Below are 26,630 nucleotides of genomic sequence, written 5' to 3' on the forward strand. Positions count from 1 at the left end.
TTAAAAAAATAAGTCCCTCAAAGACATCGCCAAGCATTTGCCATTACCACGCTGTGCAATACACTCACTACCTTGGAGATATTAATCATTTGACACCAAGGCATAATTTAGAGCAACAACCTCTAAGGGAGAACAAGATAGCCTGGCTGGTGATCAAATGACCAAACACATCTCCAGAGGCCATTGCTTATCACATTGTTACCAAAGTGTTGGAGGTGGCATCTGCCTTTCTGTCTTCCCCACACCCTCCTCCTGCAGATCACATTATTTTTAGCCACTTTGTCAATTATACGGTAAATATTATTTATACCCCTATGTTAATCTTTGCCTATTTAACATGTATGGCTCTATGTAGAGTAGAAAAACTAAGGATAGTTTGTCTAAAGGCACCCTCTAGTGATAATAACAAAGATCACAATCAAGAAAGTAAATTTACCAAGAACCAGATTGTGTTGGACTATCTTAACCCATTGTGTTTAAGTTGTTATCTTAAATGTTTCTATTTAGGGGAATTCTGACAAGCTACCTACACTAATAAAAGAGAAACATGCAAATTGGTGTCCCTCCGCTATGTCCACCAGCCAATCAGATTGACTATGCAAATTAACCCAACAAAGATGGCGGTTAATCTGCATATGCAGGCACAGAGCGAAGACTGAAGGTTCCGGCCTGAGTGAAGACTGGACTGAAGAGGCTTGGCTTCTCTGCTGAGGCTGGACAAAAGACCTGGGTCCCGGGTGCCGGAGGAAAACCAGTGCCAGCAGCCAGGGGAAGGAAGGCCTATTGCGCAAACCTTCAAGAAACCAGCTTCTAGTTTTATAATAATACTAGAGACCTGGTGCACAAAAATTTCTGCACTGGGGGGCGGGGGTGGGGTGGGGTGAAATTCTCAGCCTGGCCTGTGCCCATTTGCAGTCCAGGACCCCTTGGGGGATGTCCACCTGTTGACTTAGGCCCACTCCCCAGGGGATCAGGCCTAAGCTTGCAGTCAGACATCCTTCTGGCAGCCAGGGAGCCCTCAGGGGATGTCCGACTAAAGGCTTAGGCCCCCAAGGGTCAGGCCTAAACTGTTAGTTGGACATTCTTAGTGCTGCCACTGAGGTGGGAGAGGCTCCTGCCACCACCTCTGCACTGGCCAGCCATGAGCCAGCTTCTGGCTGAGTGGCACTACTCCTCGGTCTGACCTAAACCCTAGAGATTAGTACTTCATTTTACAACTTTTTCTCAGTTTATAGGCAGCAGAAAACTCAGACCACACAGTCAGGTGTGCGAGAAATGTTGCTTTCTTTATTGTTTAGTAACCAAACCTAACTACAGCTTCAGCCCCCATTCTGCCAGGTGAAAAAACAAAAACAAAATATTATTTAACTTGGGTTCCCCACCCCGTTCTCTGGAGTTGTGCTTCCATGTCAGACAGTGTATGTCTCAGGCAGAGGTGCCAGAGAGCCGAGCAGGTCAGGACATCTGGGCCTGAGTCTTCTGTCTGGGCTGCCCCCACCAGCTGCCCTTGGCCCTCACCTCAGAGCTCAGTCCATGCTGATCCCGGTATATTCTCCTCATCTGGGCCTGGAGGCCTCTGGAGTCCAATGTGCTCTCTCCCTCCCTCCCTGCCACCTTCTCTCTCTCACACAAAGAGCTGTTGGGTTTTCCGGGGTGAGGTCCTCTGACACCTTCTCAGCCCCGTTGCAGGGGCACCATCTTGGTGCCTTGGTCACGGCTACAAAGCTGTGTGGCTGCTCTCAGACCCTCCGTCTCCTGCTGCCTTAGGGAGTGACTCAGTGGGAGGGGAGGGTCACAGTCCTTTTTACATGGCCGCCAACACACACTCAGCGTTCCTTCCCTCTAGTTCTCCTTCTCCTCCTCACCCAGTCCAGGCACGTCTATGTGCAGGGCAGGGGAGGGTGGGAGGCAGGGGTGTCTCTGACCCAGCACACAGGCTTCCTGATCCACTGCTCCCCCAGGAGGTCTTCCATGCTCTAGACCTTGACACCCAGAGCCTGTCTCCTCTCAGCTGCAGGTCTTTGCCTGCAGTACTCAAGTCTGTTTAGATCAGTGGTTCTCAACCTTGGCTGCACATTAGAATCACCTGGGAATCTTTTAAAAATCCTGAATTCTGGGCCTCCTCCTCTGGAAATTCTGTTTCTTTGTTACTGATGTTGTGGCCCCACCCCATAACAAAGAAACAGAATTTCAGGAGGATGAGGCCCAGAAATCAGGATTTTAAAAAGATTCCCAGGTGATTCTAATGTGCAGTCAATGTTGAGAACCACTGATTTAGAGGCTTGAAGTCAAGAAGTGCCTCTTTGTTCTCTGCTTTCTGGAGGCGGTCAGCGTGGAACAATCCTGCCCTGGATTGGGGTGGGGTCTCTGGGTGTTAAGAATACCAGGAGGGGGAGCACAGACTCCTCCGAGAGCTCCGAGAGGGGAAAGGCAGCAAGCACCCCCTCACCTCTAGCCCCAAGAGGTTTCTTTAGAAGCAGAAGCCTCATCCTGTGCAGGGGCCTGTGCTGGCTGCCTCAGTTTCTCAGAAACAAAGAATTTGATGAACGTCTTTTCCCCACTGCTGTGGCTGCTTCATCTGTTCGTTCTTGCATTTTTCATTTTTCATTAGCTGCTAAATCACCCCTGTGGCTGCAAACCTGTTGTGCCTGACTTAGCCTGCAGGGGGCTATGGGAGCTGTGCAGGGACAGCAGAAGGGGCAGGGGGACCTGGCCTGCAGGGAGGGTCAGCGGTGCCTGCTGGGCTGTCTCAGAGGATGTGGCTTAGGATAGGTACTGTCCTTTGGCAACTTTACAAGGGGAGGCCATGTCCTCTGCTCCCCACTTTGACTGAGGGGCGGAAGTTCTCCTTGCTGTCTGGCCTCATAACTCAGTGGATCATGGTGGGATGCGGCAGGCAGGCGGCTTCTGTGGCTGCACACGGGCGCTGGCCTGCGGCCTGGCACCCGCTTCTCAGGCCGCAGTTAGGGTCTTCTGTGGCTGCACAAGAGGGCCTGGATGGTGGCTCACGCCAGCTCGTTCTGTCCTGCCCTGCCTGCAGTATGCAAATTAGCCACCATCTTCATTGGCGGTAAATTTGCATATCACGCTGATTAGCCAATGGGAGGAATAGTGAAGATACAGTCAATTACCATGTTTGTCTATTATTAGATTACACTAAAGGCCCGGTGCACAAAAATTTGTGCACTCGCAGGGGGAGCAGGGTCCCTCAGCCCGGTCTGTGCGCTCTCGCAGTCTGGGACCCCTCGGGAGATAACAACCTGCTGGCTTAGGCCTGCTCCTGGGTGGCAGAGGGCAGGCCCAATCCTTAGGTGCAGCCCCTGGTCGGGCTCAGAGCAGGGCTGATTGGGGATTTGGGGCGCCGCCCCCTGTCATGCACAGAGCAGTGCAATAGGGAGGTTGTGATGCCACACTCAGTCATGCTCAGGGTAGGGCCAATTGGGGGATTGGGGCACCGTCCCTTTTCACACTCAAGGCAGGGTCGATGGGGAGGTTGCAGCGCCACCTTCTGTCACGCACAGAGCAGGACCCCTCAGGGGCTTGGGGCGCTGCCCCTTGTCACACACAGAGCAGGACCCCTCAGGGGGTTGGGGCGCTGCCCTCTATCACCCACAGAGCAGGGCCAATCAGGGGTTGGGGCGCTGCCACTCTCACACTCAGGGCAGGGCCGATGGGGCGGTTATGGCTCTACCCCATCACACACAGAGCAGGGCCCGTGGGGGACGGGGGGGGTTGGGGTGCTGCACCCTGTCACACACAGAGCCACAGGGCGATCAGGGGGTTGGGGAGCTCCCCCCTATCAGGCACAGAGCAGGGCTGATCAGGGGGTTGGGCGCCTTCCCCTGTCACGAACAGAGCAGGGTGGATAGGGAGGTTGTGGCCCCGCCCCCTGGCACACACAGAGCCGCAGGGCGATCAGGGAGTTTGGGCACTGCCCCCAGTCACGCTGATCCCAGTGCCGGGAGGCCTCGTGGCTCTGCTGATCCCGGTGCTGGGAGGCATATTACCCTTTTACTATATAGGGTAGAGGCATGGTGCACAGGTGGGTGCCAGCTGGTTTGCCCTGAAGGGTGTCCTGGATCAGGGTGGGGGTCCCCACTGGAGTGCCTGGCCAGCCTGGGTGAGGGGATGATGGCTGTTTGTAGCTGGTCACACACCCTTCAGGGTGGGGGTCCCCACTGGGGTGCCTGGCCATTCTGGGTGAGGGGCTGCGGGCTGTTTTCTGGCTGGGGGTGACTGAAGCTCCCCACTGCTCCTTTCTTTCTTTCTTTCTTTCTTTTATTCTGGGCCAGCTTTAGCTTTGAGGCCTGGCTCCAGCTCTTAGGCCTCCGCTGCTGAAAGTAGGTTTCTGGCCTTTGCTTACAATGTTGCAATCCTGCTGGCTGAAACCCAGTGGACTAAAGCAGGTTTCTGGGGTTTTGTTTAGCTTCTATATTTGTAACAATGTTTCAAACTGCAAGCTCAGAGGCCAGCAAGGCAGGCGGGGAACGTTGGAGTCCTCCGTCACTGAAGCAAGCAAGCCTCATGTTAGTTTCAAGCTGCCTGGCTTCCAGCCACCATCTTGGCTGGCAGTTAATTTGCATATCTTGCTGATTAGCCAATGGGTACGGTAGTGGTCATACGCCAATTACCATGTTTCTCTTTTAGTAGATAGGATTGCTAAATCTTAGAGCTTCAGCTTAAAGACTAGTAGATCAAGTTAATACATAAAAATATTAAGGGGAAAAACACCAAAGGCACGTAAAACCAAAAAAGGAGGAGAGATTAAACTGTCTTGAAGGAACATTTGAAAGGTAAGTTTATTTACTAACATCATTTGCCAAAGTTATAGTATTTAGTTAGCTTTCATGCCCTACTAATCTCATGACACTGGCACAATAGTAATTATGTTTTAAGTTTAGAGGCTAATTAATGAGTTAAATTTATTTTCTCTGAGTCTGCATTTGACGTATAAAGTTCATTGCTTTTCCAAAAATTTTCTGTGTTCCAATTCTTCTTGGTAGAGTCACACATATATTTCCGATTCTCTTCTTGCTGTCATCTGGAGAAGTTTTCAAAAAGAGGAGTTCTAAGTTCCAGTTGACTTCTTATTGAAGCATTATGAATACATATTAACTACTCTGGGGTTTCTTGAGATGCTCTTTGTGTCTAAAGCAAATACAAAGGATACATTTTTAAAGTAAGTATAACCTGAACAGTTATAATTGTTTTCTTTAGTTTTGAGTCAACAACTCAGAGATCATCATTTAATTGTGAAAAAAAGCTGACACTTAAAATATTTATCATCAATGTACACTGAATTAAATCTGAGTTATAGAGTTAATCATTCTTCTATTAGTACTCATGTAATCTGAGAATTCAAAGAATAATAGCTTCAGTTTAAAAAATTTAAAGTAGAAGGATATAAATTCAAGAGTATGGGACAATTTTTAAATCTCCTTTCCCCCTTTTCTTTCAAATAGTTCTGTTTAACATCAACTGGTCTTAAAAATAAAATGATCCTCTACTAAGAATCATTTGAAGAAGATCAATTTAGTGATAGTAATGTTGGAAACTAAAATACTGCAAAGGAAAAACAGATGCAACCTTCCTTCTAGAAATCTACAAAATAAATTTCCATTAAAGGAAGTAGAGGAAAAGGGAAAACACTGTATTTATCCAAAATGAAATTTGCAGTGAAGTAAATTAAAGCACATTAAATCAATAAATTAACCTGTAAAAATAGAGTTGTGTCACTTTTTCCCCTACATCCTTGTAATTTCTTCAAACTTTAAATTATACTTTTCTCCTACACAGTCTTCTTCCATATGCATATTCATTTGTGTTATGAGGTTTTCTGCTCTATCTTTCCACTTCTCTTTTTCAGCCTTTACTTCTTCACATCTCTTTAGAAGCGGTTCCATTGATAACTCCTGTTGAGGTGTCTTTTCCTCATCCAGACGTATGCATTTTGAAGATGACGGTTGCCGTTTTGCTATAAGCTCATCATTCTGCATGAATAAAAGAATATAGTTTGGTTATGAAGGTGTGGACACCAGTATGAAATTTTGAAATGAGTTCAGTTGCAATAAAATGTTATCTGTACAGTGGTAGAGTCTTCGAATGTGGAACCTTGAATTACTCAGAATCAAGACCAAAGTTAAAACGACCAGGAGTCACAAAAATATATTTACTGTTGTCGTCTTTGCACACAACATCTGCACTTGACTTTATACTCCTTTTCCTATGACTGTTTCATGTCTTTCCTCCACAAAATGACTACACGTTGCCCCTTAGTGAGAAGTTTCTTACCTCTTGCCCCATTTTAACTCTTCATAATCTTTAAAAAAGTTTTAGAGATATCTTATTGTGGTACTCAGGACTGTCACCAAATGCTTCCCAAGATAACACTTTCAAAATAAAACTAATTCATCTTATGAGCATGGATTCTAATGCCATCGGTCTTTTACTGAACCAGAAACATTTGATGCTAATTTAAGTTGCATTCCAAGAAGACATGATTCCCTGGATTACAGAGAAATTAAAACTTTTACTGTTAAAGTTTAGCGACATAAGCCCTACATTTTTTAGAACCAAAAAAGTGGGGGTGGGAGGCTGAATTCAATAATGCTATCTTTAAATTCTTTGTTACTTTTCACAAAATAAGGGAAGATACTAAACAAAACAACATCATCATCCTATCTAATAATAGACAAAGATGGTAATTGACCATACCTTCGTTACGCCTCCCATTGGCTAATCAGCATGATATGCAAATTAGCCACCAACAAAGATGGTGGCTAATTTGCATACTGCAGGCAGGGCGGGACAGCGCAAGCCACCATCCTGTCCCTGTGTGCAGCCCTGGGCACGGGGCTTCAGCGGTGCCCCACCCCCAGCCAGGACCCTGGGTGCCACCTAATACCCATGCTGCCTAAGCCCCGCCCCCGGCTGGGACCCCCGTGTGCTGCCTAAGCCCTGCGCTGCCTAAGCCCCCGCCCCCAGCCTGGACACCATGGCGATTTGAGAGCAGGAAAATGCCCGCCCACCGGAAGCACCCAGCAGGGCCTGACCCCAGGTGCCCTGGCAATCCAGTGATCGGTGAGCAGGAAAGTGTGGCTGTAGGCAGCACCCCGTAAGGCCTGCTCCTGGGTCACCATGGTGATCCCAGAGAAGGAATGGGTGGACTGCAGGCAGCACCCCACCCTGGCCACAGCTCAAGGGAGTGTACAACATGAGTGGAGGCCAGGAGCCTGACAGATCAACAGAGAGGGGCACCTGCTCCAAGCCTCCATGGTGTGGCTAGGGGTAGGCCCCCAGCAGACACACACACACACACACACACACACAGAGCCTACTCTGAGCCTCCAATGTGGCTGGGGGCAGACCCCCAGCAGACACATACACACACACACACACACACACACACACACACACGGGACGCCTGCTCTGCACCTCTGCTACCAGACTGTGGCTGTCAGTAGGACATCCACTGAGGGCTCCCTGACTGAGGGACAGGCTGGGCTGAGGGAACCCTACCTCCCAGGGCATGAATTTCATGCAGCGGGCCTCTAGTTAACAATAAAAGACTTGCTGGAATGTCAGTCATAATGGTGACTGCTGTGTGACTGCTATGTCTGGTGCCATCTGACTCTCTCCCTAGGGAGCTCAGCCTGAGAACTCACCACCGTGTTGTGAAGAACCAAGCAGCCCAGGCCACATGGTCAGTCCTCATACAGGTGTCCAGCTGAGACTGCCCCAGCAAGCGTCCCAGTCAAAAGCCCACTGCACCTGACAAACCCGTGAATGAACAAGCCTTTAGAACAGTCGTTATCAACCTTGGCTGCACATTAGAATCACCTGGGAATCTTTTTACAATACTGATTGCTTGGCCTCATCCTTCGGAAATTCTGTTTCTTTGTTACTAATGTTGTGACCCCATCCCATAACAAAGAAACAGAATTTCCGGAGGATGAGGCCCAGAAATCAGGATTTTAAATACATTCCCAGGTGATTCTAATGTGCAGCCAAGGTTGAGAACCACTGCTCTACATGATTCTACTTCCCAGCTTCAAATCATCCCAGCTGATGGCAAGTGGAAAAGCAATGAGCTGGCCTCTGCCGATTTGTGAACAAGTAAATGCTGCTTTAAGACATGAGGTTTGGAGGTGGTTATTAAGCAGCAATAAGTAACTGGAACAGATACTGACAATAAGAATAGAGCGCTGGTTTTGGAGAAACCAAGATGGCGGCATACATAAACACCGGAAATTGCTGCCTCCCACAACAAATTCAAAAATACAACTAAAAGACAAAAGGGAACATCATCCAGAACCACAGGAAGGCTGGCTGAGTGGAAAGTCTACAACTAGAAGTAAAGAGTAAAGCACACTGAGACTCAGAGGAGGTGTGGAAGTGCAGAGGTACGGAGGCACACACGGCAAGGGCTGGCAACTGAGGACGGGGCTGTCTTTTTGAATTGGGCGGGAGTCACATGCCCCCGACTGCTCTGAACTCCAGTTCTGGGTGAGTCTCTGGGGACCCAGACTCATACAGGGAGAAACTGGACTGTCTGGCAGCGGGCAGAACTTGGAACTCGAGGGCGGCTTTCTCTCAAAGGTGTTTGCAGTGATTACCGGGACACTGAGACGTGGAGACCCTTAGGGCAGGGCTGAGGATCAGCTATAGATGCTTGCTCAGCTCTGTTGATTCCCTGAGACCCCGCCCCACCCAAGCTGCTACAGAGGCTTTTGTATATGAATGGCCTGGCCCTTTGAAAACTGAAAATTACCTAACAAACTGCAGCTGGGCCAGACAGACCCAGAACTTCCAAGAGAAGGCCCAAGGCCCCACAGCAGCTTGCTTTGCTTCACAGCTGGGCCTCAATTGGGTACCTTCAAACCCCACACAAGGAAGGGGAATCTGCAGATCTCTTCATAGCTCCTGCTGAGTAGCCTTAGACAGAGGCTAAATTAGCACCTCCTTAGATCCAAGAGCCAGTGTACCCAGTGGTCAGAGTGGGACCATCCAGGTTACAACTCCTCAGATCCATAAGGGACACACTCCAGGGGCAGACTCAGTGAGCACCAAAGCCCCACTGAAGCAAGTTTTGCCTCTTAAGGGTCTCTTCAGCACAGAAGTTCTCCCACCGTAGACACAGCTGACTCTCACAGCCAATTGGCCTGGAGGTCAATTCCTCCCAGTGATACCTACAACAATCTAGGCTTAACTACGACAATACTGTGCACAAAGTCCACAAAGGGGTGCACCAAGAGTGTCCATCTCAGGTAATTGGGGAGGCTGAGCCACTGGGCCCTATAGGACACCTAGCACAGAAAGCCACTCTACCAACACAGGGAAGCATAAAAAATGCGGAGACAAAGAAACAGGTCACAAATGACAGAAATGGAGGAAAGTAAATGACTGGATATAGAATTCAAAACCACACTTCTAGGGTTTTTCAAGAACTTTCTAGAAACCGCCGATAAATTTAGTAAGACCCTCAAAAAGTCTGGTGAGACCGCTGATAAATATAGTGAGATCCTCAAGAAATCTAGTGAGACCCTTGAGGTTATGAAAAAGGACCAACTGGAAATTAAGCATACACTGACTGAAATAAAGGATATTATGCAGAATTCCAACATCAGACTAGAGGATCTCAAGAATCAAGTCAAAGATTTGAAATATGAAGAAGCAAAAAACACCCAACCAGAAAAGCAAAATGAAAAAAGAATCCAAAAATACGAAGAGAGTGTAAGGAGCCTCTGGGACAGCTTCAAGCGTACCAACATCTGAATTATAAGGGTGCCAGAATAAGAGAGAGAGCAAGATATTGAAAACCTATTTGAAGAAATAATGACAGAAAACTTCCCCTACCTGGTAAAAGAAATAGACTTACAAGTCCAGGAAGCACAGAGAACCCCAAATAAAAGGAATCCAAAGAGGACCACACCAAGACACATCATAATTAAAATGCCAAGAGCAAAAGACAAAGAGAGAATTTTAAAAACAGCAAGAGAAAGAAACTCAATTACCTACAAGGGAATACCATATGAATGTCAGCTGATTTCTCAACAGAAACTTTGCAGGCCAGAAGGGAGTGGCAAGAAATATTCAAAGTGATGAATGCCAAAAACCTACAACCCAGATTACTTTATCCAGCAAAGCTATCATTCAGAATTGAAGGTCAGATAAAGAGCTTCACAGATAAGGAAAAGCTAAAGGGGTTCATCACCACTAAACCAGTATTATATGAAATGCTGAAAGGTATCCTTTAAGAAGAGGAAGAAGAAGAAAAAGGTAAAGATACAAATTATGAACAACAAATACACATCTATCAACACGTGAATCTAAAAATCAAGTGAATAAATAATCTGATGAACAGAATAAACTGATGATTATAATAGAATCAGGGGCATAGAAAGGGAGTCGACTGACTATTCTTCGGGGGGTAAGGGGTGTGAGGGGTCGGGAAGAGACAGGACAAAAATCGTGCACCTATGGATGAGGAGGGGGGGGTTTGGGGGGTGAAGGCGGAGGGTGGGGTGGGAACCGGGTGGAGGGGAGCTATGGGGGAAACAAAGAGGAACAACTGTAATAATCTGAACAGTAAAGATTCAATTAAAAAAAAAAAAGATTAGAGCGCTGGTTTTCAAAATGGTGGCCAAATAGGCAGATGTGCCATGTGCCTTCTCATGGAGCAGATAGGAGGAACAACTAAATCGAACAGCATCCACCCAGAATTGAGGAATTAACAGCTGGTGAGAAAATCCATGGCTGGAAATGACAGGGGACACCTGGAGAATCGTAGGATCCGGGATCTGGGCTGGAGAGACAGACTCGCGACCACTGGGACAGAGGGTCAGAAAGAACTTGCGCGGCACCAAGTCCGGCCCTTGGGGACACGGTACCACTGGACGGTGGAGGGTCCGCAGGATGGCTGGCAGCCGGGCATCTAGATCTGAGTCCACAGCCATGAGAGGCCGCCACCAGGAAGGCAGCCTGAAGAACTGTGGAGCAGCGCCTACCAGGGGGAGAGAAGCTCGCAGTGGCGCGGTTGTTTTGCCTTTACATTTTCCTTGCTTTTACTCACTAAACCCAGTTCATAGGACCTTTCCATTACAAACACTCACCGAGGCTGTGGTGCAGGTGAAGGTGCAGTTTTGTGGAGGCTGGGGAAAGGCTGTGGAGAGGAGCAGGATAGGGAAAGGTAACCAGGAATCCGGCACTGGCACCTCCCGAGCCTCCAACCCTAAGCAGCCATTTTCTCCTGAAGAGCCAGCCCCTGGCAGCACCCGCAAGGCAACTGGTGCAGCCTCACCCAACCTCGAGCTTTGCAGAGGAAACAGACGCTGAATAGAACCAGGGGGCCCTTGGGAATTGGGTTGAGGTGCTGTTTTGTCCTGAAACCAATACAGCAACACCCCCACCTAAAGCACATGTCAGAAATAAATGCTTGTGTAAATGAGAATGAAAGAAGACAGTGAAAGTAGGCAGATTGGTCCTGCCAGCCTGCAACCAAGACTGTGGAGACAGACACAGAGGAGTGGTGGATCACTGGGAATTTCTACACATGCTGACTACCTACCAGGAAACTGAGAAGTGGCAGACAGGACAGTAGAGAGGAGTCTAAAACCAGTCCTCCCACCCCCCCGGGACATTAAAACTGGGCTGAAATGAATGACACTTCAGTTTTTTATTTTTTATCTTTACCTTAAATTTTTTTTCTTTATTATTCTTTAACTTTTTATTTTTTGTATTATTTTTCTTCATTCCATTTTTATTATTTTAACATTATTTTATCTTATTATTTCTTTTTTCCACCCTTTTCTTCCTCACTTCTCCCTTTTTCATCCTGTTTCTCTTCTCCTATCCCTGCTATATTTTTTCTCTCTACACCTTGTTAAAAATTGACCTTCCTTATCTGCTTTATTGACATGTTATTATTATTATAGTCTCTGTTGGCTTACTCATGTATCTAATTTCCTCTCCCCTGCTTCAAATCAATGCATCCTTCTCTTTTTTCTTTCTTTACTAGTCAATTTTTTTATGCTGTTGCTTTTCCTCTCCTATCTTGCTCTCTTCTTCTCCTAATGGCTTAACTAGTTCTACTCACTAAACTCAAGCCTATCTGCTCTCTCCTCTATTCTCCTTTTCCAAAAATAGAAGAATATATAGATAGATAAATTTTTTTAAAAAAAGTTTTTGGTCATTTTTTTATCTTTTTATTTTTTATTTATTGATTATTTTGTTTTTTATTTTTCTTCTTATCCACTCATTCTCTTTCTACCACCTCTATACTGAACCATGACCATTGCCCTATTCATTCAATTTCTCTACCTTACTCTGGAAATAAGCTCTGCCTCTACAGATTCTGTCCCCCCTACCCCTTTTTTTTCTGGGTGCTTGTTGTTTGAATTTTTTTGTTTATTTTTTTGTCCTGTGGAGTTTTCTCCCCATACATGTATATTTTTTCTCCTTCATTTTGCTTCTTTTTCTTTGCACTCTTACCTTTTTCCTTTTTCTCAGTACCATTTTTGCTTTCTTTTATCTCTCCTAATTCTATTTCCTCTGGTGGTCACTTTTATTGGGGTTATCAGTATCGTGAGTACATTTGTGTTTTGTTCCCTTTGTGTCGTATCTTGTCGAGTTGTATTTTGTGTTGTTCTGTCAATGTGGTAGAGAGTGAGCCACATAACCAGAAACACAGAGAGGACACTCCATCCATGAATGGGACAATAACACTCAAGACACAACTACACCAGGAGAACCCAAATATCCCAAGTAGGGAACATCGTAAAATATCCAACCATAATACCTGAGAGTTGCAACACTGGATCCCACAAAACATCTACTATACAAGAAAAACTCAAAAAAATATGGGTGACATAGAATTTTGATCTAATACATAGTAAAAACCCACAAAGGAACAGCAAAAATTGGGGAGGAAGAGAAACACCCCACATACAAAAGAAAAGGAGGAATCACCAGAAAAGGAAGTAAACAAAATGGAGGCAAGCAATTTGTAAGAGAAACAATTCAGAACAATAGTTATAAGGACACTGAAAAGGATGGGAGACAAATTCAACATGTGTAAGAATCAAGGGGAAATGAAGAAGAACCAAGTGGAAATGAAGAATGACATATCTGCAATAAAGAACACAATGGAAAGTATCAACAGCTGAGTAGAGGAGGCTGAGACTGCATCAGCAAACTAGAAGACAAGGTTAAAAAAAATACCCAAGCAGAGCAGCAACTGGGAAAAACAAACCTTAAAAGCAGGAGGAGAACGTAAGGCAGCTATGGGACAACAGGAAATGACCACCTGCATGGTAGTGGTGCCAAAAGAGAGGAGACTGAGCAAGGAATAAAAAATCTGTTTGAAGAAATAATGACAGAATACTTCCCTGATATTGAGAAGAAAAAATTCACAAAAGTCCAAAATGCACACAGAGTCCCAAACAAGATGAACCAAAAAAAAAAAAACCCTGACACCAAGATACATCATAATTAATTAGCAAACACCAACGACAGAGTAAGAATCTTAAAGGCTGACCAAGAGAGACAGAAAGTTACCTATAAGGGATCTTCCATTAGATTATCAACTGATTTCTCAACAGAAACACATCAGGCCTGAAGATAATGGAATGAAATATACAAAGTGACGGAAAGCAAGGGACTGAATCCAGCAAGGCTATCATTCAAAATTGAAAGGGAAATCAGGAGCTTTAGAGACAGAAAAGGACTAAAGGAGTTTATTACCACCAAGCTGGCAGTGTAAGAAATGCTAAATTGACTGCTGTAAAAGGAGAAAATAGGAAGGGAAGAAGGAAAACAGGAATAAAAAAATAAAAATGGCTACAAACAAATACCTATAAATAATAACTTTAAACATAAATGGACTAAATGCTCCAATCAATAGACAATCAGTGGCTAAATGGATAAAATATCATGACCCATGTATATGCTGTCTACAAGAGAACCACCTCAAAACAAGGGATTTACACAACTGAAGGGATGGAAAAATAACTTCCAGGCAAATGGAAATGAAAAGAAACTGTGGAAGCAATACTTATGCTTGACAAAATAGACCGCAAAATGAAGGCCACAACAGGAGATAAGGAAGGCCACTACATAATACTAAAGGGATTGATACAAAAAGAAGAAATAACACTGGTAGACATATATGCACCCAATGCAGAAGTACCCAAATAAAAACGACAACAACAAACAAAAACAAACAAACAAACAAACAAAAACACCTCCTGGAAGATATCAAGGGAGAGATCAAAAACTATAAAATCATAGTAGGGGACTTTAATACCCCACTAACCTCAGTGGCAAAATCCTCTAAACAAATAATCAGTAAAGAAACAGCAATCCTAAATGACTCACTAGATCAGATGGACTTAATTGACATCTTCAGAACATTTCACCCCAAAACCATGGAATATATGTTCTTCTCAAGTGCACATGGGACATTTTCAAAGAGAGACCACATATTGACTCACAGGCAAAGTCTCTCCAAATTCAAGAAGATTGAAATCATATCAAGCATCTTCTCAGACCAAAATGGCATAATATCAGAAATAAACTACAACAAAAGTAATAAAAAAATTCAAACACTTGGAAGCTGAATAGCATGCTATTAAACAATGGGTAGGTTACAAAAGAGATCAAAGAAGAAACTAAAAACACCCTGGAAACGAATGACAATGAAAACACAACAATCCAAAGTCTATGGGACACAACGAAGGCAGTCCTGAGAGGTAAGTTTATAGCTCTACCAGCCTACCTCAAAAAACAACAAAAAAATTGCAATAAATCGTCTAACTCTATAACTTAAAGAATTAGAAAAGAGCAACAAGAAAATCCCAATGTGAGCAGAAGGAAGAAGATAATCAAGACCAGAGGAAAATAAATGACATAAAGACAAAAACAAAACAAAACAAAACAAAAAATGATCAATGAAACCAAGAGCTGGTTCTTTGAAAGGATAAACAAGATTGATGAACCTCTAGCCAGGCTCATCAAGAAGCAATGAGGAGAGAGGATCCAAATAAATGAAATCAGAAATGAAAGAGACGAAATAACAACAGACTTCACAGAAATACAAAGGATTGTTAAAAAAAATACTATGAACAACTCTATTCCAACAAACTGGACAACCTGGAGGAAATGGACATATTCCTAGAAAAATACAACCTTCCAAAACTCTATCAGGAAGAATCTAAAAACCTCAATAGGCCAACAACTATGGAAGAAATTGAAGCAGTCATCAAAAAGCTTCCAGCAAAAAAACAAAACAAAACTGGGGCCAGATGGCTTCACAGGGGAGTTTTACCAAACATTCAAGGAAGAACTAAAACCTATCCTGCTCAGACTATTCCAAAAAACTCAAGAGGAAGGAACACTTCCAAGCACATTCTATGAAGCCAACATTACCCTAATACCAAAACCAGATAAAAAGAGAACATGATGAAAGATAATTACAGGCCAATATCCCTCATGAACATAGATGCCAAAATCCTCAACAAAATTCTAGCAAATTGGATCCAGCATTACATCAGAAAGATCATACACCATGACCAAGTAGGATCTATCCCAGGGATGCAAAGATGGTACAGTATCCACAAATCAATAAATGTGATACATAATAAACAAATTGAGAGATAAAAATCACATAGTCATATCAATTGATGCAGAAAAAGCATTTGACAAAATCCAACACCCTTTCTTGATAAAAACCCTCAGCAAAATGGGAATAGAGGGATCATACCTCAACATAATAAAAGCCTTATATGACAAACCTACAGCCAACATCATACTCAATGGGCAAAAACTAAAACCATTTCACCTAAGAATAGGAATGAGACGGGGATACCCACTTTCACCACTCCTGTTTGCTATCCATAGCCATCAGACAAGAAAAAGAAATACAAGATATCAAAATTGGAAAAGAAAATGTAAAACTGTCATTTGCAGATGACATGATATTGTACATAGAAAACCCTAAAGAGTCCATCAAAAATTATTAGACTTAATTAATGAATTTGGCAATGTAGCAGGATACAAAATTAAGACAAGAAATCTATGGCATTTTTATACACCAATAGTGAACTTACAGAAAGAGAGATTAAAAAAAAGTTCTATTTACCATTGCACCAAGAAAAGTATGATACTTAGGAATAAACTTAACTACGGAGGTAAAAGACCTATACTCAGAAAACTACAGGACACTTAAAAAAATAGAAGAAGACATAAACAGATGGAAGAACATACCATGTTCATGGATTGGTAGAATCAACGTCATTAAAATGTCCATACGACCCAAAGCAATCTATAGATTCAATGCCTCCCCATTAAAATACCATTGATATATTTTACAGACCTAGAACAAACTCTCCAAAAATTTATCTGGAATACTAGTAAAATAAAGTCCCCAAATAGCTGCAGCAATTCTGAGAAAGAAGAAAAAAGTAGGAGGGATCTCAATACCAGATATCAAGTTTATTACAAAGCCACTGTTCTCTGATAAGGGTTTAATCTCCAAAATTTACAGGGAACTCATAGAACTTAACAAAAAGAAGATAAACAATTCAATAAAAAAGTGGTCAAAGGACCTATATAAACACTCTTCAAAAGAGGACATTCAGAAAGCCAAGAGACATATGAAAACATGCTCAAAGTCTCTAATAATTTGAGAGATGCAAATCAAAACAACGAGGTACCATCTCACACCTGTCAGAATGGTTGTCATCAACAAATCCACAAACAACAAGTGTTGGCAAAGATGTGGAGAAAAAGGAACCCTCTTGCACTTTTGGTGGGAATGCCACTGTGGAAAATAGTATGGAGTTTCCTCAAAAGTTAAAAATGGAACTCCCACTTGACCCAGTAATCCCACTTCTAAGAGTCTATCCCAAGAAATCAGAAACACCAATCAAAAAAGACATACACTCCTATGTTCATAGCCGTATAATTTATAATAGCTAAGATTTGGAAACACCCTAAGTGCCCATCAGCAGATGAGTGTATTGAAAACCTGTGGTACATATACACAATGGAATACTATGCTGCTAGGAAAAAGAATGGACTTTTACCATTTGCAACAGCAATGATGGACCTGGAGAGCATTATGCTAAGCTAAATAACCCAGTCAAAGAAAGATAAATATCACATAATCTCACTCATTTGTGGAATATAATGAACAACATAAACTGATGAACAAAATAGATCCAGAGACAGAGAAATACCAAACAGACCATGAAACCTCAGAGGAAAGGCAAGGAGGATGGGGAGCGGGGGGCAAGAGATCAACCAAAGGACTTGTATGCATGTATATTAGCCTAACCAATGGAAACAGACACTGGGGTAGTGGGGGCTTGTCCTGGGAGGTGGGAGTGGATGGTGAGGGGTCAATGGAAGAAAAAAGAGACATATGTAATACTTTAAGCAATAAATAAAATAAAATAAAATAAAATAAATAAAATAAAAACAGACTGCTGACACTAAAAAAGAAACACACACAAGTTGGGAGTGCCTTTAAACTGCAGGTGGATGGAACCTGACATAATGTAGAGAAGAGTGAGAATAAAAACCAAAAGTGCCTCCAAGAAATGGTGAGTGGAGGCCTGATGGCCCCTGAGGAGGCTGACAGCAAGGGCTTCTGGACAAATGAACAAAATGACACTGAAACAAGGATGACAGGGATTCTTTCTAGGAAGCTGGTGAAAGTGAAACTGATGAGAAAGATAAGCTAAAGAAAGACAATCCTATATAATAGCCTTATATGCAAAATGACCGAACTGCAGAATGGTCAGTGAGGGGTGGGGCCAGCAAGCAGGTCAGCCAAGGTGGGTGCCAGCAGGCAGAGGGAGGGGATGGAGATCGGGGGGGCGGGGGGGCAGAAGTGGCATTCAGTGGCAGAGGAAGGGTAATGTGGGGACAGGGCCGGCTGCTCGCCTGTGGGTGCTGTGCCCTGATCATCCTGCCGGTCACCTTCCACAGAGAGGGGCCAGAATGCAGCTTAGGCTCCTGAGGGATCCCAGACTGTGGTGCAGGCTGGGCTAAAGGACCCTCCTCCTGCCCCCAAGTGCATGAATTTGTGTGCACAGGGCCTCTAGTTAAATATAAAAGAAACAGGACTTAAGGATTTTAATTATCCATTTCCCAATTATTGCTTCTCCCACAGGTCCAATTGTTATATAATCCTATCTAATAAAAGAGAAACATGGTGATTAGCGTACGTCCGCTACCCTTCCCATTGGCTAATCAGCGAGATATGCAAATTAACTTCCAGCCAAGATGGCGGCCAGCAGCCAGGCAACTTGAAGCTAACATGAGGCTTGCTTGTTTTAGTGATGGAGGAAACCAATGTTCCCCGCCTGCCTTGCTGGCCTCTGAGCTTGCAGTTTGAAACATTGTTACAAATATAGAAGCTAAACAAAACCCCAGAAACCTGATTTCAGCCCGCCGGGATCTCAGAGCTGGAGTTGATACAGTGTTTCGATTATAGAACCAAAACAAACCAGATACCTGCTTTCAGCAGCAGAGGCCTCAGAGCTGGAGCCAGAGCTAAAGCTGGCCCATAATAAAAAAGAAAAGAAAAAAAGGAGCAGTTGGGAGCTTTAGTCACCCACCAGCCTGAAAACAGCCCTCAGCCCCTCACCCAGAATGGCCAGGCACCCCAGTGGGGGCCCCACCCTGAAGGGTGTGTGACCAGCTGTAAACAGCCATCAGCCCCTCACCCAGGCTGGCCAGGCACCCCAGTTGGGACCCCCACCCTGAAGGGTGTGTGACCAGCTGTAAACAGCCATCAGCCCCTCACCCAGGCTGGAAGGCACCCCAGTGGGGACCCCCACCCTGATCCAGGACACCCTTCAGGGCAAACCAGCCGGCACCCACCCATGCACCAGGCCTCTATCCTATATAGTAAAAGGGTAATATGCCTCCCAGGACCGGGATCAGCGGAGCTGAGAGGCCTCCTGGCACCGGGATCAGCTTGACAGGGGGCAGTGCCCCAATCCCCTGATCGCCCTGCAGTTCTGTGTGTGACAGGGGGCGGGGCCACAACCTCCCTATCCACCCTGCTCTGTTCATGACAGGGGAAGACGCCCAACCCCCTGATCAGCCCTGCTCGGTGACTAATAGGGGGGAGGTCCCAAACCCCCTGATCGCCCTGTGGCTCTGTGTGTGACAGGGTGTGGCACCCCAACCCCCTGATCGGCCCTGCTCTGTGTGTGACGGGGTAGAGCCATAACCTCCCCATCGGCCCTGCCCTGAGGGTGAGAGTGGCGGTGCTCCAACCCCCTGATCGGCCCTGCTCTGTGGGTGATAGAGGGCAGCGCCCCAACCCCCCCTCCACGGACCCTGCTCTGTGTGTATTGGGGTAGAGCAGGGTGGGCAAACTTTTTGACTCGAGGGCCACAATGGGTTCTTCAACTGGACCGGATGGCCGGAACAAAAGCATGGATGCAGTGTTTGTGTGAACTAATATAAATTCAAAGTAAACATCATTACATAAAAGGGTACGGTCTTTTTTTTTTTTTAGTTTTATTCATTTCAAATGGGCCGTAGTTTGCCCACGGCGGTGGTAGAGCCATAACCTCCCCTTCGGCCCTGCCCTGTGTGTGACAGTGGCAGCGCCCCAACCCCCTGATCGGTCCTGCTCTGTGGGTGATAGAGGGTGGCGCCCCAACCCCCTGATTGGCCCTGCTCTGTGCGTGACAAGGGGTGGCACTACAACCTCCCCATCGACCCTGCCTTGAGTGTGACAGGCGGCGGTGCCCCAACCCCCCAATCAGCCCTACCCTGAGCGTAACTGAGGGTGGCATCACAACCTCCCGATCCGCCCTGCTCTGTGCATGACAGGGGGCGGCGCCCCAACTCCTCAATCGGCCCTGCTCTGAGCTCAACCAGGGGCTGCACCTAGGGATTGGGCCTGCCCTCTGCCACCCGGGAGCGGGCCTAAGGCAGCAGGTCATTATCTCCCGAGGGGTCCCAGACTGCAAGAGGGCACAGACCGGGCTGAGGGGACCCCCCCCCCCCACGAGTGCACAAATTTTTGTACACCAGGCCTCTAGTCAATATAATAAAAGTCTAAGTGACCCTTATGGCAGAATGATCAGAATGACTGGTCGCTATGATGTACACTGACCACCAGGGGGCAGACGCTCAATGCAGGAGCTGCCCTCTGGTGGTCAGTGTGCCCCCACAGGGGGAGTGCCACTCAGCCAGAAGCGGGCTCATGGCTGGCAAGCACAAAGGAAGTGGCAGGGGTCTCTCCTGCCTCTGTGGCAGTGCTAAGGAACAGCAAGCCAAGCAGTAAGGAGCGAACAGGTGGGAGGTAAGGAGCAAGGGATCCCGGATTATGAAAATGATGTTTCCTAAGCCAGCAGGCGGACATTCCTCTAGAGGTTCTAGAATGTGAGAGGGTACAGGCCAGGCTGAGGGATCCCCCCCCCACACACCGCCTGCACAAATTTTGTCCACTGAGCCTCTATTCCTATATAATAAAAGGGTAATATGCAAATTGTCCCCTTGGGTGGTCATTTGACCAAGAGTTCGACTGGGGAGACCAGGAGTTTGACTGCTCACTATGACATGGGTCTGTGACCTCTCACTGACTACCTGAGGGTGGGGGTGATGGGGACAGAGGTGCAGCGAGAATGCGGGGTTCTGCCAAGCTCGCTCTCACTCCTCCTGCTACCCTCTCCCAGGACACCAGGACTCACACACGTGGTATGTTCTGGGTGATCCAGGACACAGCCACTGGGCCGCAGCCACTGTGACCACAGGGGCCGGTCAGGCTTCCCATGGGTTTGCACAGCAGCCGGTCTGTGAGCCAGCCAGAAGAGCTCACACTGCCTCCCGGTTTCTGTGTGGTGCTGCTGGGCAGCCCAGAGGCCCACACTGAGCCCGGGCTTGTGGCATCTGGCTGTACTCACTAAATCTACGTGTGGGCACTCAGGCACTGTGAATTAGGCAGAGGGGGGCGCGCATAGGGGCCTGGGAGCCCAGGTGCTGCCCAGGGCTCAGAGGTCAGCTGGGACCTGCCCTTCCACACCAGACACTTGCTCTTCGATTGCTGGTCAGGCCTAGGAACTGCATCCATGCACTATTTCATGCACCAGGCCTCTAGTGCTAAAATAAAGAAAGGGCTCTGGGCTAACATCAAATCCAGGGTGTCCAGGAAGACATGGTTTAAGGATGAAGCCAAGACTTATAAAACCCTTAAGACCTCAGAAACATTTATGTGGTGCCTCAAAGGATTTTCAGAATGTATGAGTTTTAAAGGCACTGTCCTACAACACCTCCAGGGAGCCCAAAGTGAAGAACAATTTGTGAGGTGTTTATATGAAAACAATTTCTGAGGTTGCTTTTCGAATGGCATGAACTGCAATGTTAGTTAATAGAAAACAATCCTCTTGACTTCTATGAAGAATGATGCATAATTCTCAACGTTCCTAAGGGTAAATACTTAAAAAAATATACAAATGGCAGAATAAAAGCCAGGGTTTAAGATATAAGTGCACTATAAAGATAATACAATTAATCACAATGAAATACATAAGAAAGCTGCCATGAAAAGCAGTATCCTAAAACACATTATATTATTTAACCAGCTATAGTTTAACTGATTACAGGTTAAATTTCATACATACTTGACTTCTGCTTTGATCCAGTTTGTTCTTGAAATCTTGTTTCTTATCTTCTAAATGCATATGATGACGTGATTCAATCTCCAGAAAAAACTTTATTGTAGATAGTTTTGTTTTGGTACCAGCCAGTACTTGTTGAAGTTGTTTCACAATGGCCTAGTAAGATATTTCTGTTACTCATTTTATAAATCACATTATTATGAAATTATGTTAATAACACATAACTTCACATAAAGGACGGGGCAAAAGATTTACAGTTGTGAGTACATGAAACACAGAGTTTACTCTTGTACAGTTATTGACTAATTCTTGTATTATTCTCCACACAAACAACTATAAAAAGTATAAACCTACTTTGGCCCAACCCTGGATGTACCTTGTTAGAGTCATATATTATTATCATAATTTTATTACGATAATCTATGACTGGAAAAATATCACCAGTTACATCAATTCACCTCCTTTTCCTCATATGGACATGTTTCTGTTTGCTTAATCAGGTTAAAGTCACAGAAAATGTAACACTTCTGTCAAATCAGACAGCTGATTCAGCCCCACTCTCATCCCCCTCTCCTATAAGTCTCAAAGCTATGCAATCTACTGACATCTCAAAGAGAAATGGGTACGTAGGTGGATCAAGTGGTAGTAAATTCAATATTATGGAAAATTTTCTCTTTTTATTTATTTTTTTAATCAGAGGCTTAAATTAACTTCAGAGTTCCTCACACATTCAATTCCCTGTTCAAGTCCTCCCAATAGGTTCCTGACTTAGAAGAAAAGTGAAGTCATTCCAATGGCTTTCAAGGCCCTAGCTAACGAGGCCTTTGCCTTCCCTCCCTGCTACACATAAACCTTGCCACCCCTCACTAATCTGAAATGGAGATCCAATGCCAAGTTACTAAATCACAGAGAGCTACAATTCTCTTTTTCTTGGACAAACTTATTTCCAAATGATAGTAACTAGGCCTCAAAATGAGAAACATGAGCACTTTATTTGTAAAAGTATTCAAAGAAATTTTTAAATAGTAGTGGAAAGATTAAATCAAGTGTGGGTTTGCTAAAAGTCATCACATTAGTCCCAAACTATGATTTAATGAAAAGTAGATGCCTTTAAAAGAGTTGAGAGGTCATATGAATATATTACTCGAGACTGAAATATTTCCAAATTTAATTCAATTTAGCATAAATAAAAATAACATTACACCAACTAAAATGTATAAGAAGCTATTGAAGGGAAGGTAGTATATGATACAGCATCTACATTTCAGTTCATCTGGGAAATCTGAACTTAGCGGTGAAATTAATCCACTTAATTGAATCTTAATTTCAAAATACTCATTTTTGGTAGAGCATTTCCATTTACTTGCTTCCTAATGGTTTTAAATTGGGTGACAGAAAGATTAAAATTATTATTCTATTAATATAAGACTAAATTATTGATATAAACCTATATCTACTAATAATCTATAACGTAACCTCTTAAAATTTCATGGACAGCACAACGTCTTTACTCAAAACAAAGCACTTTTTAGGTTTAATGTTCATCTCTCTGGTACAGCGTCTGCTTTAAAGCTGACAGAGCAAACACATTTATAGATGGAATATTATATATATACACACATAAGATTGATTTCAGAGAAGAAGGGAGAGGGAGAGAGAGATAGAAGCATCAATGATGAGAAAGAACTATTGGTTGACTGTCTCCTGCACACTTCTACTGGGGACCGAGGCTGCAACCGGGCATGTGCCCTAGACCAGAATTGAACCTGGGACCATGCAGTCCTCAGACCAATGCTCTCTATCCACTGAGCCAAACCAGCTAGGGCCATGATCTCTACATTTTTAATATTCAACTAGATTCAACACTTATCCATCATCAAATATTACTCTGAATTTTCTCTTAGGAAGTTTGAAAAATACTTATCTGTCTGGATACTTACATCTCTTTCTACATGATCATTTTCACACTGATGTATTCTTTCTTTAAAATGATGCCATTCATTGATTAACTTCTTAATTATTTTATTCAGCATAAGATAATAATTTTCAGTTTCATCATCAAATATTTTTATGATATCTAGAATCTGATCTTGGATGTTAATTACTGTCTTTTCTTCTCTGTCAACTTTGTTGTGAGCCTGATCCAGTTGCTGTCGAAGCAACATATTTTCACTCTGTAGGTGAAATAGCCTCTCCTGTAAGGATTCCTGCTTTCCAATGTCTTTATCGACTTTACCTTGTTCCTTTTGATACACATGTTCAGTTTCCTCCTTTTGACACTGCTTTTTAATGAGGTCTCTTTCTAAAACCAATGTCCTTTCATTGAGAGCATCTCTTGTGTGATGAAGCTCAATTTCTAAGCTATTAATTTTAGTTTCCATTTTAGAAAGTTGTTGAGAAAGAATCTCATTGTTATGTTTTAGGTTAGACATATCAGAATTCATTTTGTCACATAAACAAAACCATTCATATCTTGCTCTCTGGAAAGTAAATTGTAGGTCTCCTTTTGCTGTCTGACAATGCTCATGATCCTGTACAGCAGTAGCCAGTCTAGACCGGTTTGATTCAACTTCTGCTTCCAGTCTTCCTCTGTTTTGTTGTTCATCCTCCAGTTTACTGTTTAGCACAGTATTCTCAACTCTCAGAACTTCAAGCTCCACATTGTGTTGAAATACTGTTTTTCTTAATGCCTTTTCAAGACGGTCAGTCTTTTCTTGGACAATTGCAATTTCCTCAAAACAGTTTTTTCCCATTTCCTGGACCTGATTTTTTACTGTGTTCATTTCCCGTCTTAGCTTGGCAATTGCATCCCACAACATGCGATTTTCATGCAATCGACTTTTTTCTTCGTCAGAACTCTCAGAAACCTAAGTAACACAAAGAAGACTTTTAGCTAAAACATTAAAATGACATGTCATGATAGGCTCTGAAATTAAAGAATAACCTATGTTTATAATAAAACGTTGCGATATGTGGATATCCCACTGAAAAAAAATAAATAGAGTTGGATCCAAACCTCTAACTTTTACAAACATAAATTCTCCAAAGTTAAAAAATGTAATATAATATGATGAATTTTTTAAGTGAAAAAAAAATCACAATAGATTTTCAGAATCTCAGAATTAGAAAGGGTTTTTCTAAATCATCACAAGCCCAGAATGCATTTAAATAAAATACTAATAACTGTACACTTACAAGTTGATATTATAGCCTGAACATATAGCTACACCATAGTAAAAGTATAAACCACGCATATAATAGGACAAACTAAATTTCCTAAAATTCTTTTTCCCCCAATATTATCCCATAGATATTCTACTTTTCTAATACTTTCATAGTCATTTATAAAAACTACCTATACTAATAACTGATAATCAAGCATTTTCCTAAGCACTTCTACGTCCATCATTCAGTTATCACAATCTGGAATGGAGGGGTTAAAAAGATAAGGAAGTTCAGGATTTTCCCCAGGTTTTCAGACTCCACAATTCATGCTCTTGCACCAGTCCATAGTTCCTCTCCAGTGTGGATACAGAAACACAAATGAAGCCTATGTTTCAAAAAACAAATGGTGACTAAGTAAAATTTACAGAGCTCTTTTTAGAAAAACACGAGAACATTTGTCGCTTCAATAACTTTTATTTCTTGTTCATGATGTTTGAAGTAGTATTAAATATGAAATGGGGGGGGGGAATACACTAAAATACTTAATCAATAAATTACCACTAAATATAGTATATTATAGCTTGCATTCTCTTCAAAAGTCCCTTGTATTAAAATGGGGCTCTGAGTTTAGCACAAATTGTTACTTTTCTCAAAAGCAGAAGAATGACATCTAAAATGTGATCTCTGAACCTGCTATACTTTCCTCCATAACATCACTGGGAGTGAAAACTAACCTCTATATTAATATGTCAAGGAAATGAAATTACTGCCAAAATCTGGAACATCTGTTGTTAGTAGCAATATCTTTGGGATAATGGAAAACACATCAATTCTTATGGAAAATATTAAAAGCCTTTTCTTTGGATGAAGCCATTGTGAATGTCACTACTTGAGACAAATGGTTTTGAATTAACAATATAATTTTATCCAATGGACCCCAAAAGCCCTCTCTCTCTCTCTCTCTCTCTCTCTCTCTCTCTCTCTCTCTCTCTCTCTCTCTTTCTCTCGCTGTTTAAATCCTCTATAGTTTCTATATGTAGAGTATTGTTTTTTTTAAATATATACAAACTCACACATACTCACATACTGGTATATTTGAAAATGACTAAATAAACTACCTCAGAATTCATTTTCTTATGAGCTATTTCTATCACTTTTGGTTTGCAAAAGTGTTCAGTCAGAATTCCATCTTGTAATATTCTGGCATTCTGTTCTGGAGAAGGTTGCCTCTGAGTGTAATTTTGCTCTTCTACAACCTAGAGACACATTTCATTTAGTTTTTGGTCTCATTCCATTAAAAAAAAAAAAGTCCAAAGCTTAAGAGCAGTACCTTAAACAAGCTGTGAAAAGGAAGTAGCCTGTTTAAGCACAAGGATCGTTCCTTTCCGTGAAAAACTAAAATTGTAAGTGATTGCTACATTTGTCATAGAGCAAAAATACAGTATTCTGAAATAAAATTTATTTATGAATATTTGACTCGTTCCATCACAGTATAAAGGCAATTTAGCCCATATGTTAACATTTTTCAAGAGCCAGAAATAACACTTATTTTAATGGGTAGGCTCAATTTATTTTCCATTTCTTCATTTAGAAAACATTCACAAGCATCTCTTAGATGCCAAAGATAGTAATAAATTAAGAATAATTTAACTCATAAATGTCACAGTTCCCATTTAGAATGAGAACATCTTTTGGTTTGTTATAAATGTAATAATATACATGAAATGACAGGGATATAAATATTGATGAAGTACTGTTAGAAATAAGAGATTTTTCCCAAAGATAAATTTACCTCATTCTCTCCTATAAGCTCCAGTGTGATGG

At 43.3% G+C, this 26,630-nt stretch overlaps 1 protein-coding gene across 1 annotated transcript; it reads right to left on the bottom strand.

Moving 5' to 3' along the window:
* Positions 1-5,744: 5,744 nt before the first annotated feature.
* Positions 5,745-25,936, bottom strand: LOC308529238 (ankyrin repeat domain-containing protein 26-like; the record flags this gene model as incomplete). The annotated part of the gene is made up of 4 exons (XM_081105233.1): positions 5,745-5,990; positions 21,645-21,797; positions 23,582-24,508; positions 25,925-25,936. 4 exons carry the CDS (start codon positions 25,934-25,936, stop codon positions 5,745-5,747), a joined length of 1,338 nt encoding a protein of 445 aa, XP_080961359.1.
* Positions 25,937-26,630: the final 694 nt, after the last annotated feature.

This window comes from Myotis nattereri (assembly GCF_964212035.1).
Source record: "Myotis nattereri genome assembly, chromosome: 1".
Classification (NCBI taxonomy): Eukaryota; Metazoa; Chordata; class Mammalia; order Chiroptera; family Vespertilionidae; genus Myotis; species Myotis nattereri.